This window comes from Oncorhynchus mykiss, chromosome 23, assembly GCF_013265735.2.
Source record: "Oncorhynchus mykiss isolate Arlee chromosome 23, USDA_OmykA_1.1, whole genome shotgun sequence".
Taxonomy (NCBI): domain Eukaryota; kingdom Metazoa; phylum Chordata; class Actinopteri; order Salmoniformes; family Salmonidae; genus Oncorhynchus; species Oncorhynchus mykiss.
In genome coordinates this window covers 60976184-60991973 of record NC_048587.1, presented here as the reverse complement: position 1 = coordinate 60991973, position 15790 = coordinate 60976184, and the positions used below count along the sequence as shown (strand labels likewise).

The window sequence follows — 15790 nt, the reverse complement described above, 5'->3', positions numbered from 1 at the left end:
GGATTTGGAAGGAGCTGACACATGCTCATCTGTTTCCCCTTCTTTGTGTAATAACACTCAGATTACCACAGCTCAAAAACAGGAAATACTGAAACCATAGAGTGTCTGAACTGACATCAGCTTAATCCTCTCACTACCCACTGTACATGTCACTTCCCTTTCACCAAGCTTATTAAAGGCTACTTCTTAATTCACTAATCCTCTTTTTCATGGATTCACGCACAAATTCAGGCTGTTGCTTTATCTGCTTAGAGGAAGAATAGTGATGGACAAGCGCGCGCACGCACGCACACACACACACACACACACACACACACACACACACACACACACACACACACACACACACACACACACACACACACACACACACACACACACACACACACACACACACACACACACACACACACACAGAGTTTTGTATTGCTATACTTGTGGGGACCAAATAATTGATTTCCTGTCACGCCCTGACCTTAGAGAGCCAATTTATTACCCTCAACCTAACTCCTACCCCTAACCCTTACCCTCAACCTAACTCCTACCCCTAACCCTTACCCTTACCCTCAACCTAACTCCTACCCCTAACCCTTACCCTCAACCTAACTCCTACCCCTAACCCTTACCCTCAACCTAACTCCTACCCCTAACCCTTACCCTCAACCTAACCCCTACCCCTAAACCTTACCCTCAACCTAACTCCTACCCCTAACCCTTACCCTCAACCTAACTCTAACCCCTAACCCTTACCCTCAACCTAACCCTAACCCTAACCCTTACCCTCAACCTAACTCTAACCCCTAATCCTTACCCTCAACCTAACTCCTACCCCTAACCCTTACCCTCAACCTAACCCCTACCCCTAATCCTTACCCTCAACCTAACTCCTACCCCTAACCCTTACCCTCAACCTAACTCCTACCCCTAACCCTTACCCTCAACCTAACTCTAACCCCTAATCCTTACCCTCAACCTAACTCCTACCCCTAACCCTTACCCTCAACCTAACCCCTACCCCTAATCCTTACCCTCAACCTAACTCCTACCCCTAACCCTTACCCTCAACCTAACCCCTACCCCTAATCCTTACCCTCAACCTAACTCCTACCCCTAACCCTTACCCTCAACCTAACTCCTACCCCTAACCCTTACCCTCAACCTAACTCTAACCCCTAACCCTTACCCTCAACCTAACTCTAACCCCTAATCCTTACCCTCAACCTAACTCCTACCCCTAATCCTTACCCTCAACCTAACTCCTACCCCTAATCCTTACCCTCAACCTAACTCCTACCCCTAATCCTTACCCTCAACCTAACTCTAACCCCTAATCCTTACCCTCAACCTAACTCTAACCCCTAATCCTTACCCTCAACCTAACTCCTACCCCTAACCCTTACCCTCAACCTAACTCCTACCCCTAATCCTTACCTTCAACCTAACTCCTACCCCTAATCCTTACCCTCAACCTAACTCTAACCCCTAATCCTTACCCTCAACCTAACTCTAACCCCTAACCCTTACCCTCAACCTAACCCTAACCCTAACCCTTACCCTCAACCTAACCCCACTAACCCTAACCCTCACCCTAACTCCTACCCCTAACCCTTACCCTCAACCTAACTCCTACCCCAAACCTTAACCCTCAACCTAACTCTAACCCCTAATCCTTACCCTCAACCTAACCCTAACCCTACCCTCAACTTAACTCCTACCCCTAATCCTTACCCTCAACCTAACTCTAAACCCTAATCCTTACCCTAACCCCTAACCCTAACCCTAACCCCTAACCCTTACCCTCAACTTAACTCCTACCCCTAATCCTTACCCTCAACCTAACTCTAACCCCTAATCCTTACCCTAACCCCTAACCCTAACCCTAACCCCTAACCCTTACCCTCAACCTAACTCCTACCCCTAACCCTTACACTCAACCTAACTCCTACCCAAACCCTTACCCTCAACCTAACTCCTACCCCTAACCTTTACCCTCAACCTAACCCCTACCCCAAACCTTAACCCTCAACCTAACTCCTACCCCTAACCCTTACCCTCAACCTAACTCCTACCCCTAATCCTTACCCTCAACCTAACTCCTACCCCTAACCCTTACCCTCAACCTAACTCCTACCCCTAACCCTACCCTCAACTTAACTCCTACCCCTAACCCTTACCCTCAACCTAACTCTAACCCCTAACCCTTACCCTCAACCTAACTCCTACCCCTAATCCTTACCCTCAACCTAACTCCTACCCCTAATCCTTACCCTCAACCTAACCCCTAACCCTAACCTTTACCCTCAACCTAACTTTAACCCCTAATCCTTACCCTCAACCTAACTCCTACCCCTAATCCTTACCCTCAACCTAACCCCTAACCCTAACCCTTACCCTCAACCTAACTCTTACCCCTAATCCTTACCCTCAACCTAACTTTAACCCCTAATCCTTACCCTCAACCTAACTCTTACCCCTAACCCTTACCCTCAACCTAACTCTAACCCTATCCCTTACCCTCAACCTAACTCCTACCCCTAACCTTTACTCTCAACCTAACTCCTACCCCTAACCTTTACCCTCAACCTAACTCCTACCCTAAACCTTAACCCTCAACCTAACTCTAACCCCTAATCATTTTTACCTTGTCCCTGAGCTGACAAGGTAAAAATATGTTGTTCTGCCCCTGAGCAAGGCAGTTAGCCCACTGTTCCCCGGGCGCCGAAGACGTGTATGTCGGTTTTGGCAGCCACCCGCACCTCTCTGAGGACAAATTTCAGTTGAATACATTCAGTTGGACAACTGACGAGGTATCGCCTCTTTCCTTAACCCTAACCTTCATTCTAACTCTAACCTTCATTCTAACCCTAACCTTCATTCTAACCCGAACCTTCATTCTAACCCTAACCATTCTAACCCTAACCATTCTAACCCTAACCATTCTAACCCTAACCACTCTAACCCTAACCATTCTAACCCTAACCATAATTGTTGGGAGCTCTTGGCCTTTCCTGTTCTCTCACCGTCTCCAGACCGGTCGGATGTACAGTATAGAAACGGGGCAGAAAGTTGCAATAGGCTCGTGCAACCCTAGGTTAGATAACAGCATAAACAGAAACCCTCTTAAACCTAACCATAATTATAACCCTAACCCTAGGTTAGATAACAGCATGAACAGAAACCCTCTTAAACCTACCCATAATTATAACCCTAACCCTAAACCTAACCCCTAAGCCTAAAATAGCATTTTTCCTTATGGGGACCAGCAGATACTTACCCCATCCCCGAATTTTCCTTGTTTTGCTATACTTGTGAGGACTTCTGGTACCAACAAGGATAGTTAAACAAAAATACACACACACACACACACACACACACACACACACACACACACACACACACACACACACACACACACACACACACACACACACACACACACACACACACACACACACACACACACACACACACAAACACTCCCTCTCCATGTAGATAGCTTGACCTTGCTTCACGTGCCTTCCTGTTCGATCACTAGTGTTGCACACTAATGAGTGTGTGCTGCAGGCAGAGAAATGCAGAGCCATGGCTTTTGTGTCAGTCAGTCAGTCAACCTGGTTCTCTGGCTCCCAATCTGATCATTAGTAGTAGTGCTGTCTGTCTGTCTGTCTGTCTGTCTGTCTGTCTGTCTGTCTGTCTGTCTGTCTGTCTGTCTTTCCTGTTGCTGCAGTCATGGGATTCTAACCAACACTCTTATTCACTTAATGCTCAGGGCAGGGTACCATTACTGTTAGAGACAGGGTACCATTACTGTTAGAGACAGGGTACCATTACTGTTAGAGACAGGGTACCATTACTGTTAGAGACAGGGTACCATTACTGTTAGAGACAGGGTACTATTACTGTTAGAGACAGGGTACCATTACTGTTAGAGACAGCGTCCCATTACTGTTAGAGACAGGGTACCATTACTGTTAGAGACAGGGTACCATTACTGTTAGAGACATGGTACCATTACTGTTAGAGACAGGGTACCATTACTGTTCAGGACAGGGTACCATTACTGTTAAAGACAGGGTCCCATTACAAAATGTATTTGTCTAACTAACCAATATACCATTTAGCAGAAGCTTTATATTTGCAGTTCAGACCAACTGTGTTTTATACCTGAGTAGAATAGTTATGCGACACTTCGATGCTTTTGTGACTGCTTTTATGTGATCAAACTGTGGTGCATTATGGGAATCACAGAATTGACACAGTCAATTATTGTAATAATCTTAGGCTCGTATGTGCTGATCTAGGATCAGGTCCTCCTCGTCCATCTAACGTCATTCATTATTATGTAAAAGATAAAACGGATCCTGTATCAGTTTATCCCACTCTGAGACACTTTGTGAATACTGGTCTATGAAGTTGATGTTGTTGGCCATTGCTGTCCCGCTCACTCATGTTCTTCACAAGGTTTTACTATCCAGAACCTCATTGTCCCTTTTCTTGGTCATGAACAGGGTGTCTGTACCATGACAACAGCCTTCCTTCACTTCTTCTTCCTGGCGTCGTTCTGCTGGGTCCTGACGGAGGCTTGGCAGTCCTACATGGCCGTCACTGGGAAGGTCCGCACCAGGCTCATCAGGAAGAGGTTCCTCTGTCTGGGATGGGGTGAGTGTCTCTGTCTGGGATGGGGTGAGTGTCTCTGTCTGGGATGAGGTGAGTGTGTCTGTCTGGGATGGGGTGAGTGTCTCTGTCTGGGATGGGGTGAGTGTGTCTGTCTGGGATGGGGTGAGTGTCTCTGTCTGGGATGGGGTGAGTGTCTCTGTCTGGGATGGGGTGAGTGTCTCTGTCTCATGGGTCATGACTCTGAAATGTCTTGGTCTCTCTCTATTGGTTCGTAGCTCTGTTCTTTAATGTGTCTATTTATCTCTCTACCACTCCCTTTTCTCTTCATCTCTCTCTCTCTCTCTCTCTCACTCTCTCTCTCTCTCTCTCTCTCTCTCTCTTCATCTCTCTCTCTCTCTCTCTCTCTCTCTCTCTCTCTCTCTCTCTCTCTCTCTCTCTCTCTCTACCCCTCCCTTTTCTCTTCATCTCTCTCTCTCTCTCTCTCTCTCTCTCTCTCTCTCTCTCTCTACCCCTCCCTTTTCTCTTCATCTCTCTCTCTCTCTCTCTCTCTCTCTCTCTCTACCCCTCCCTTTTCTCTTCATCTCTCTCTCTCTCTCTCTCTCTCTCTCTCTCTCTCTCTCTCTCTCTCTCTTCATCTGGGATGTTGTTGTCTCTGTCGTCCTCCTGTCAGCTAGGTTCTGTGTTGCAGTGCTGATGTGCTCCCTCCATTCCAACTCTCCTAGGGATCTGTACATGTACTTCCCTTGGGCTGCAGGGAGATTGACTAGCTGGCCTGGTGGTGGTTTCCTCATAGGAGTTAGCTGATAGCTAGGATTTAACCAAGGCCTCTGCAGTGTATTAGCACAGCGAGGCTTGTCTTGTTGTTGTTGTTTTTCAGGGTACAGCTACTAGCTAAACGAGAACACTAAGTTATAAAGGAAAGTAGTGTATGTATGATTATTATTAAGTATGTCTATATACATATACATCAGGCCACAGAGAACAAGAGAGAGAGAGAGAGAGAGAGAGAGAGAGAGAGAGAGAGAGAGAGAGAGAGAGAGAGAGAGAGAGAGAGAGAGAGGGAGAGAGAGAGAATGGACTACAGTATACAGTGATGCTCTAGCAGGGTCCGTGCTGTGTGTGTAGACTACTGTGAGAGGAGGGAGAGAGAGGTGACTCTCTAGCAGGGGCCAGGCTGTGTGTGTAGACTACTGTGAGAGGAGGGAGAGAGAGGTGACTCTCTAGCAGGGGCCAGGCTGTGTGTGTAGACTACTGTGAGAGGAAGGAGAGAGGTGATGCTCTAGCAGGGGCCATGCTGTGTGTGTAGACTACTGTGAGAGGAGGGAGAGAGAGGTAATGCTCTAGCAGGGGCCGGGCTGTGTGTGTAGGCTACTGTGAGTGGAGGGAGAGAGAGGTGATGCTGTAGCAGGGGCCGGGCTGTATGTGTAGGCTTCTGTGAGAGGAGGGAGAGAGAGGTGATGCTGTAGCAGGGGCCGGGCTGTGTGTGTAGGCTACTGTGAGTGTGAGCAAGTGACACAGGAACAGGGAGGACGGGTCGAGATACATCAACCAACCAAGCCAACTCTCGCTGTAGTAGACTAATAGCTAGCTAGCTAGGCTAATTATCATCCAATATGATGGCGTAGTTTCTGTCTTGACTGCATCAAACAGGGAGAAGCTAGTTAAGCTAGCTAGCTAGGCTAATTATCATCCAATATGATGACGTAGTATCTGTCTTGGCTGCATCAAAACAGGGAGAAGCTAGCTAGCTGGGCTAATTATCATCCAATATGATGACGTAGTATCTGTCTTGGCTGCATCAAACAGGGAGAAGCTAGTTAAGCTAGCTAGCTAGCTAGGCTAATTATCATCCAATATGATGACGTAGTAGCTGTCTTGGCTGCATCAAACAGGGAGAAGCTAGCTAGCTGGGCTAATTATCATCCAATATGATGACGTAGTATCTGTCTTGGCTGCATCAAACAGGGAGAAGCTAGTTAAGCTAGCTAGCTAGGCTAATTATCATCCAATATGATGACGTAGTATCTGTTTTGGCTGCATCAAACAGGGAGAAGCTAGTTAGCTAGGCTAACTGAGGCTGCATGCACTTTCTCTTCCTACAAACAACAACTCCATTCAGAATATAATGTAGCAGGCTACCTGTTGGCTCTGGGTCGTTGTAGCCTGTCCTTTTCCTTTGAAGGGAAATGTAATTTTTTTAATCATTTGTTAATCTTCATCATCCCAACATCAACATGTGAAAATGGCGCGTTTCTATATTTTGTAGTAAAAAAAAGAAGATAGGTGTTTCCAGCGACCAACCAATTAGAAGGCGAAGTAAAATTACAAGATGCACACGGAGGGTGTCATTGGAAACACTTATCTTCCTGTATCCTCTTTACTACAAATCATAGAAACACTCTATTTTAACATATGTTGATGTTGAATTAACATATGTTGATTCCATCATTTTAATCATCTTCCATTGATTAGATATCTCCTAACTTTTGTCCCACAGAGAGGCTCTATGACTGTAGCCTATTGCCGCTTTGATGACTTCTGATTGGCCAACAACAACATGCTACATGCGCCCCTCTCGTGAAAAGCAAAAAGCAGCAGCATAAATTATACCATTTCTCTCTGTCTCTACTGCAGCAGTCGTGTTCTGATCTGTATGCGTCCTTCTGGACAAATCAGTTAAAATGACACATACCAGAGACCCATGACATTCATATCAGATCCGACAGTATTTAGAATTCTGGATCCAGACCGGCTTTGGTCCCGGATCAGGTCTCAGGTATTCGGGTACAGGTGGGTCTGTGAAGACATCTACGGACGTCTCATCCAAGGACCTCTTACTTACAGCAAAGACACTTCCCAAATCTCTATTAAGAATCCAATTGATTACGAAAGAGCCCACACACTCATTCCTCCTGTTACCTAGCAACAAACAAGATTCTCTCTCTTCATTCGTCAATGCAGTTCTCGGCCGAACTACAATATGTGCATTGTTACGTTATGCCGATAAAGCAAATTTAAATTGAAGAGAGAGAGAGAGGGAGAGAGAGAGAGAGAGAGAGAGAGAGAGAGAGAGAGAGAGAGAGAGAGAGAGAGAGAGAGAGAGAGAGAGAGAGGTGAGTAGGTAAAGGCTGATATATATAGACATTCTAAATGTAAATGATAAAATCGTGTGGTCTTGGTCGATGTTAGAAGGTTAGATGTTGTATGGTCATGTTAGGCGAGAAGAAAATAGATGAGTTGTATCTGTGCTGTATCTTTTGTCCTGCAACTGCACAGAACTTAATATGAGAGGACGTCTCTGAGAACAAATAACAGTAAACTCATCCATTGTAGCATCTCTGTAGACTCATCCATTGTAGCATCTCTGTAGACTCATCCATTGTAGCATCTCTGTAGACTCATCCATTGGAGCATCTCTGTAGACTCATCCATTGCAGCATCTCTGTAGACTCATCCATTGTAGCATCTCTGTAGACTCATCCATTGTAGCATCTCTGTAGACTCATCCATTGCAGCATCTCTGTAGACTCATCCATTGTAGCAGTTCTGTAGACTCATCCATTGCAGCATCTCTGTAGACTCATCCATTGCAACATCTCTGTAGACTCATCCATTGTAGCAGCTCTGTGAGGATACGATACTGTCAGAAACATGGGTTTGTTTTCTATGAAAGTATGAGTCAACAGTTATGAAACTTATGGGAAGAACCAATACAATCCTCAAGCATCAACATTACATGTTGTTTTTTGTACTGCAGGTGTTCAGTATAATCTAACGTCTCTGTGGGGTTTATAGTTTAAAGTAGGAATTGATTTTCTCATCTTGTTCAGATTGTAAATATTAGCTTTTTTTTTTTTTACAGTAAATCAAGCAACGTTGGTGTGTGTGCTTAGCGTGTGTTTACATGAACGTGTGTGTAGATCAAAGCTCTGGAGGCTACGTGATTTATGCCATAGCGCCGTACATTAGAGGCCCATTTACCTCTTCAGCACTGGGAGAGACAAGTGGATGACCACAAGGTCTCTGCCCCCACCTCCAGGAAATGTGACTGCATCAGTAAATCCTTCCCAGGCTGTGTGTGTGTGTGTGTGTGTGTGTGTGTGTGTGTGTGTGTGTGTGCGTGTGCGTGTGCGTGTGCACGTGTGCGTGTGTGTGTGTGTTCCCAGGCCATGCCGAGAGGGAAGGTGTTTATGTTCCCGGATGGACTGCAACAATCCATAACAGAGATCCAGGTAGTGTAGAGGGGGAACAAGCCCCATGTACCAGAGAGGGAGACCCACTGTAGTCTCTCATAGGGATTGTTTTCATTGTGTTACTGTGTGTGTAGGTAGCACTGCTCTTAAAGCTAGAATCCCACATTGAAACAATAACAAAGTGGACACCCTTCCTCTGTTTTGGAAAAAGAAAGTTGAGTGAGGGGCCTGAAGAAATGTAACCACATTCAAACGCATAGATGTACCTACGGATGTAAGGACTGACCATCCATGAAATCAAAATATGAAATAGTTTTTGAAATGAAATAGTTTTTGGGGCGGCAGGTAGCCTAGTGGTTAGAGCATTGGGCCAGTAACCAGCAGGTAGCCTAGTGGTTAGAGCGTTGTGTCAGTAACCAGCAGGTAGCCTAGTGGTTAGAGCGTTGTGTCAGTAACCAGCAGGTAGCCTAGTGGTTAGAGCGTTGGGCCAGTAACCAGCAGGTAGCCTAGTGGTTAGAGCGTTGTGTCAGTAACCAGCAGGTAGCCTAGTGGTTAGAGCGTTGGGCCAGTAACCAGCAGGTAGCCTAGTGGTTAGAGTGTTGGGCCAGTAACCAGCAGGTAGCCTAGTGGTTAGAGGGTTGGGCCAGTAACCAGCAGGTAGCCTAGTGGTTAGAGTGTTATGGCCAGTAAGCAGCAGGTAGCCTAGTGGTTAGAGGGTTGGCCCAGTAACCAACAGGTAGCCTAGTGGTTAGAGTGTTGGGCCAGTAACCAGCAGGTAGTCTAGTGGTTAGAGCGTTGTGTCAGTAACCAGAAGGTTGCTTGATCGAATCCCTGAGCTGACAAGGTAAAAATCAGTCGTTCAGCTCCTGAACAAGGCAGTTAACTCACTGTTCCCCGGTAGGCCATCATTGTAAATATGAATTTGTTCTAACTGACTTGCCTAGTTTAATAAAAGTCTGTGTTCAACCGGGGACATTTCTCGTGTGGGGCGACCATCATAACCACTACACTACGGAAACTGCTGTCTGAAGCAGCTACAAGGAGTTAACTGTATTTTACTGATATTATTTGCATTTAAATTTACTCCCATTATGAGGCATTCATGAAAAGCAAAGTTCTCTGTTACATATCAGGGACTTCTCACGTGTCAGAGATCTCTTGTGGACCTGGTTTTGAACCGGAGACATATCTTGTGTGAGTCAAGCATGAAAAGCACTCGACTCTACTGAAACTGAGAGTTCAAGAATCTACAAGGAGTAATAAGAATTTCACTGATATTCTTTGCATGTAATTCCCATAATGAGGTATTTATGAAAAGCAGCATTCTCTGTTACAAATCAGGTGCTTCTCGTATGTATCAGAGAAATGTGTTTTTGCACCAGGGACCTTTCTCGTGTGAGGCAAACGTGATAACCACTACACTACGGAAACTGCTGTTTGAATTAGTAAACGGATTCATTATCTGAGGCTATACAGTGTTTGTTTACATTCACATTGTGTACAAACATTGGGGTAAATCATACTTATATTCGTGGTTCTGACGGGGTACGACAGTTGAACTAAGCTCATGAGGCATTTATAAGTTGTATTCTTCAAGAATATCATTAATTTATAAAACAAAAAATGGATCTAGCAACTAAGGATTCTATCTTTAAATACACTAAGCTTCTTATCTTGAGTGAGTTCTATCTGCAGAACACTGCCTCTATGGAGCTAATGATGAAGGAGATAGTTAACCTGCACATTCTGTATGACATTCTGTATGACATTCTGTATGACATTCTGTATGACATTCTGTATGACATTCTGTATGACGGCTGGATGACATTCTGTATGACATTCTGTATGACGGCTGTATGACATTCTGTAAGACATTCTGTATGACAGCTGTATGACGGCTGTATGACATTCTGGATGACATTCTGGATGACATTCTGCATGACGACTGTATGACATTCTGTATGACATTCTGTATGACGGCTGTATGACATTCTGTATGACATTCTGTATGACGGCTGTATGACATTCTGTATGACGGCTGTATGACATTCTGGATGACATTCTGTATGACATTCTGTATGACATTCTGTATGACGGCTGTATGACATTCTGGATGACATTCTGGATGACATTCTGGATGACATTCTGTATGACATTCTGCATGACGGCTGTATGACGGCTGTACGGCACAATGAAACAAGCATTCAGAACTACCTGTCTTATTGTTCATGTGTTCATTCTTGTCTTTTTCAGGATTACCTGCCTTGGTGGTTGCCGTCTCAATGGGATTCACCAAAGCAAAAGGCTATGGGACACCCCAGTAGTATGTTATTTTTCTCACTTCTTTCTTTCTACCTATGTGTCACCTTGGTAGTTCTGATATTTTAGTAAAGATTATAATGTATAGCATGTGGCATTTGCTCATGGTTATCACTGTCTATATCCCAAAATGCAATTGTTTTCATCTGTAAAGCCTCATACTAATTGTGTCAATGGTAATTTAAATAAGAAGAGTTTCATTTTCAGAAATGTTGGTAAATTATCTTTTATTGTTTAAAGAACTTATGAAAGAGATGGGTGTGTTTTCTCACTATCTAATCATGGCATGGGCTTGTTCAATTACAAAGGAGAGCCTCACACTCTAGGAGTTTAATAACCAACGTTTGACAGACAAGCTGTCTTCATCAGGGTGTGGGTCACACTGTGGGTCACTACTTTATATACTGTCAAAGGACACACACACAGGTGTCTGCAATCAAGGGGTTGTTCAATGACACGTATTTGTTTCAAATCTATCACACGATGGTTTCATTTCAGAGAGACAAAGAATCATGTGTTTTTTGCTAAACGTTATACATCCGCCTCACTCAGATAAATAAGTAGTTCTGCTAGGTTTTACACAGTCAAATGGAACAAATAACTACATTTTTAATACAGAACTTTACACATTTTACATTTGTGACATCGGTATTACAAAAAGGTTAATTAATGATAATAAATGCTAAATGATAAATGCTTCTTTAACGAGAACAACAGTTTTCAGCTGTGCTAACATAATTGCAAAAGTGTTTTCTAATGATCAATTAGCTTTTTAAAATGATAAACCTGGATTAGCTAACACAACGTGCCATTGGAACACAGGAGTGATGGTTGCTGATAATGGGCCTCTGTACGCCTATGTAGTTATTCCAAACAGCCGTTTCCAGCTACAATAGTCATTTACAACATTAACAATGTCTACACTGTATTTCTGATCAATTTTATGTTATTATAATGGACAATGGCTTTTCTTTCAAAAACAAAGACATTTCTAAGTGACCCCAAACTTTTGAATGTTAGTGTATATGCAAAACATTTACATTTGACATTTTAGTGATTAAGCAGATGCTGTTATGCAGGCAGACTTACAGGTGGTGCATTCATCCTAAGATAGCTGGGTGGGACAACAACATAGCACAGTTAAAGATATTTGCAAAAAAATATTGTTTTATTTCACATCTAAAATCTGTGAATTAAGAAAATCTGAGAGCAATAATATATTAAGCACACATGAATGTACCCACATGCAATGATTTCTGAAGAAAAAACACAAATGTGAAAACTTGGTTAGCTAGGCTAGGGTGAACCCTACAAACCTGACAAACCCCAAGACAACCCCAGTGGGCATTTTAGAAGATTCTGACAAACCCCCATCTCCTCCTGAGTTGTGTCCCAGCTGAATACTAGTACATAAACCATGTTTTAAAACTCTCGTTAGCATTTTATTCCCCAGTAAAACTTCCTGAAGCAGAACCACAGCATATGCCTGTACTCCCTTGACACTGGAGGATAACACAACTGTATGCAGCTGTGCACCATTAAGTTGATGTGATTCTGGGGTTTCATTTCTTTGTGGGAGTTGGTTCGCTAGCTGATGTCTCCTCTTCTCCTCTCCACTTCTCTCCACTCCTCTTCTCTTCTCCTCTCCGCTCCTCTCCAATCCACTCCTCTTCTCATCTCCTCTCCACTTCTCTCCACTCCACTCCACTCATCTTCTCTTCTCCACTCCTCTCCACTCCACTCCTCTTCTCTTCCCCACTCCTCTCCACTCAACTCCACTCCTCTTCTCCTCTTCTCCTCTCCTCTCCACTTCTCTTCTCTTCTCTTCTTCTCTCCTCTCCTCTCCACTCCACTCTTCTCCTCTCCTCTCTTCTCCACTTCTCTCCACTCCGCTCCTCTCCTCCTCTCCGCTCCTCTCCTCTCCGCTCCTCTCCTCTCCGCTCCTCTCCAATCCACTCCTCTTCTCTTCTCTTCTCTTCTCTTCTCTTCTCTTCTCTTCTCTTCTCCTCTCCTCTCATCTCCTCTCCACTCCTCTCCACTCCACTCCACTCCACTCCACTCCACTCCACTCCACTCCTCTCCTCTCCTCTCCTCTCCTCTTCACTCCTCTCCTCTCCACTCCTCTCCTCCTCTCTGCTCTTCTCCTCTCTTTTCCTCTCCTCCTCTCTCTACAGTTGCTGGCTATCTCTAGAAGGTGGTCTCCTATATGCCTTTGTTGGACCGGCAGCAGCAGTGGTTCTGGTATGTATTATAGTACTGCTGATTAAAGTACATATTATAGCATTACAGTACTGCTGATTAAAGTACATATTATAGTATTACAGTACTGCTGATTAAAGTACATATTATAGTATTACAGTACTGCTGATTAAAGTACATATTATATTATTACAGTACTGCTAATTAAAGTATGTATTTATTATTACAGTACTGCTGATTACAGTGTGTTTTATAGTATTACAGTACTGCTGATTAAAGTATGTATTATAGTATTACAGTACTGCTGATTACAGTGTGTTTTATAGTATTACAATACTGCTGATTAAAGTACATATTACATTATTAGAGTACTGCTGATTAAAGTACATATTACTGTATTACAGTACTGCTAATTAAAGTGCATATTATATTATTACAGTACTGCTAATTACAGTGTGCTTTATAGTATTACAGTACTGTAGATTAAAGTATGTTTTATAGTATTACAGTACTGTAGATTAAAGTATGTATTATAGTATTACAGTACTGTAGATTAAAGTATGTTTTATAGTATTACAGTACTGCTGATTAAAGTATGTATTATAGTATTACAGTACTGTAGATTAAAGTATGTTTTATAGTATTACAGTACTGCTGATTAAAGTATGTTTTATAGTATTACAGTACTGTAGATTAAAGTATGTTTTATAGTATTACAGTACTGCTGATTAAAGTATGTTTTATAGTATTACAGTACTGTAGATTAAAGTATGTTTTATAGTATTACAGTACTGTAGATTAAAGTATGTTTTATAGTATTACAGTACTTTCGATTAAAGTATGTATTATAGTATTACAGTACTGTAGATTAAAGTATGTATTATAGTATTACAGTACTGTAGATTAAAGTATGTTTTATAGTATTACAGTACTGCTGATTAAAGTATGTTTTATAGTATTACAGTACTGTAGATTAAAGTATGTATTATAGTATTACAGTACTGCTGATTAAAGTATGTATTATAGTATTACAGTACTGTAGATTAAAGTATGTTTTATAGTATTACAGTACTGCTGATTAAAGTATGTATTATAGTATTACAGTGCCTATCTGCTCATTAAAAGGGAGAAGGCTTGCAGTATCATTGTATGTTTAGGTTAAGTACTATTCAAGGATGAAGGTGTCTTAATTATCCCATACATAATATTGGTTTACAGGCAGGATGAGCATACAGTACATACAGTACATACTATCACATATAAAACATAGACTCATTCATTGCCTTGTTGGTTATTGTTGTAAATGTACATTTTGTAAAACAGGAAGTGTTTGCTGAAAGAAAGGTTGATTCTTAGTGTTTACTACAATCACTGTCTACACTCTTAGAAAAAAAGGTGCTATCTAGGCCCTAAAAGGTTTTTGGGGCTGTGCCCATAGGAGAACCCTTTGAAGAACCCGTTTGGATTCCATTGAAAAAACCTTTCTGCAGAAGGTTCTACATTGAACTCAAAAGGGTTCTACCTGGAACCAAAAAGGAAAAATTATCCTATTGGACTAGCTTTTTTGCTAAGAGTGTAGCCTCTTTCCAAAATCTTGACATTTTTCATCAATGCAGTTAGCACTGATTAAATTACATTCAAAATACTTGATTTATCCCACAAGGGGCAATTATTGCAAATCTGGTGTTAGTGTTTGAGTTACTGTTTGTCTAAGGAGGTGCTTTTGCTTTGTAAAATAACAGCAGCTGCTGTCAGACAGACAAAGCCTCCCTGAAGGCTCTGGTGTTGGATTGAGGGGAACATAGAGGTCAGGTCTTGCGAGTTAGTACATTTAATGTCAGTGCCATGAGTAAGCCATACAGCCCTAGATGTCACTTTACAACAGAGGAGAGGAAGAATAGAGGAGAGAGACCATAATATAGAGAGATCATGATAGAGGAGAGAGACCATAATATAGAGAGATCATAATATAGAGAGATCATAATAGAGGAGAGAGATCATAATAGAGGAGAGAGATCATTATATAGAGAGATCATAATAGAGGAGAGAGATCATAATATAGAGAGATCATAATAGAGGAGAGAGATCATAATAGAGGAGAGAGATCATAGTAGAGGAGAGATCATAATAGAGGAGAGAGATCATAGAGGAGAGAGATCATTATATAGAGAGATCATGATATAGAGAGATCATAATATAGAGAGATCATAATATATAAATATCATAATAGAGGAAAGAGATCATAATATAGAGAGATCATTATATAGAGAGATCATAATATAGAGAGATCATAATAGAGGATAGAGATCATAATTGAGGAGATAGATCATAATAGAAGAGAGAGATCATAATAGAAGAGAGAGATCATAATAGAAGAGAGAGATCATAATAGAAGAGAGAGATCATAATACAGGAGAGATCATAATAGAAGAGAGAGATCATAATAGAAGAGAGAGATCATA

The 15790-nt window shown here is 42.5% G+C and overlaps 1 protein-coding gene across 10 annotated transcripts in view; it reads left to right on the top strand.

The window, feature by feature from the left end:
- Window positions 1–15790, top strand: part of adgrb3 (adhesion G protein-coupled receptor B3) — a 335139-nt gene that overhangs the window by 282644 nt on the left and 36705 nt on the right. For all 10 annotated transcript variants that reach the window (XM_036960949.1, XM_036960951.1, XM_036960942.1 and 7 more), the window contains 3 exons: window positions 4509–4659; window positions 11064–11133; window positions 13304–13370. In XM_036960949.1, the coding sequence (XP_036816844.1) occupies window positions 4509–4659; window positions 11064–11133; window positions 13304–13370 (288 nt within the window). The remainder of the gene's footprint in view (window positions 1–4508; window positions 4660–11063; window positions 11134–13303; window positions 13371–15790) is intronic.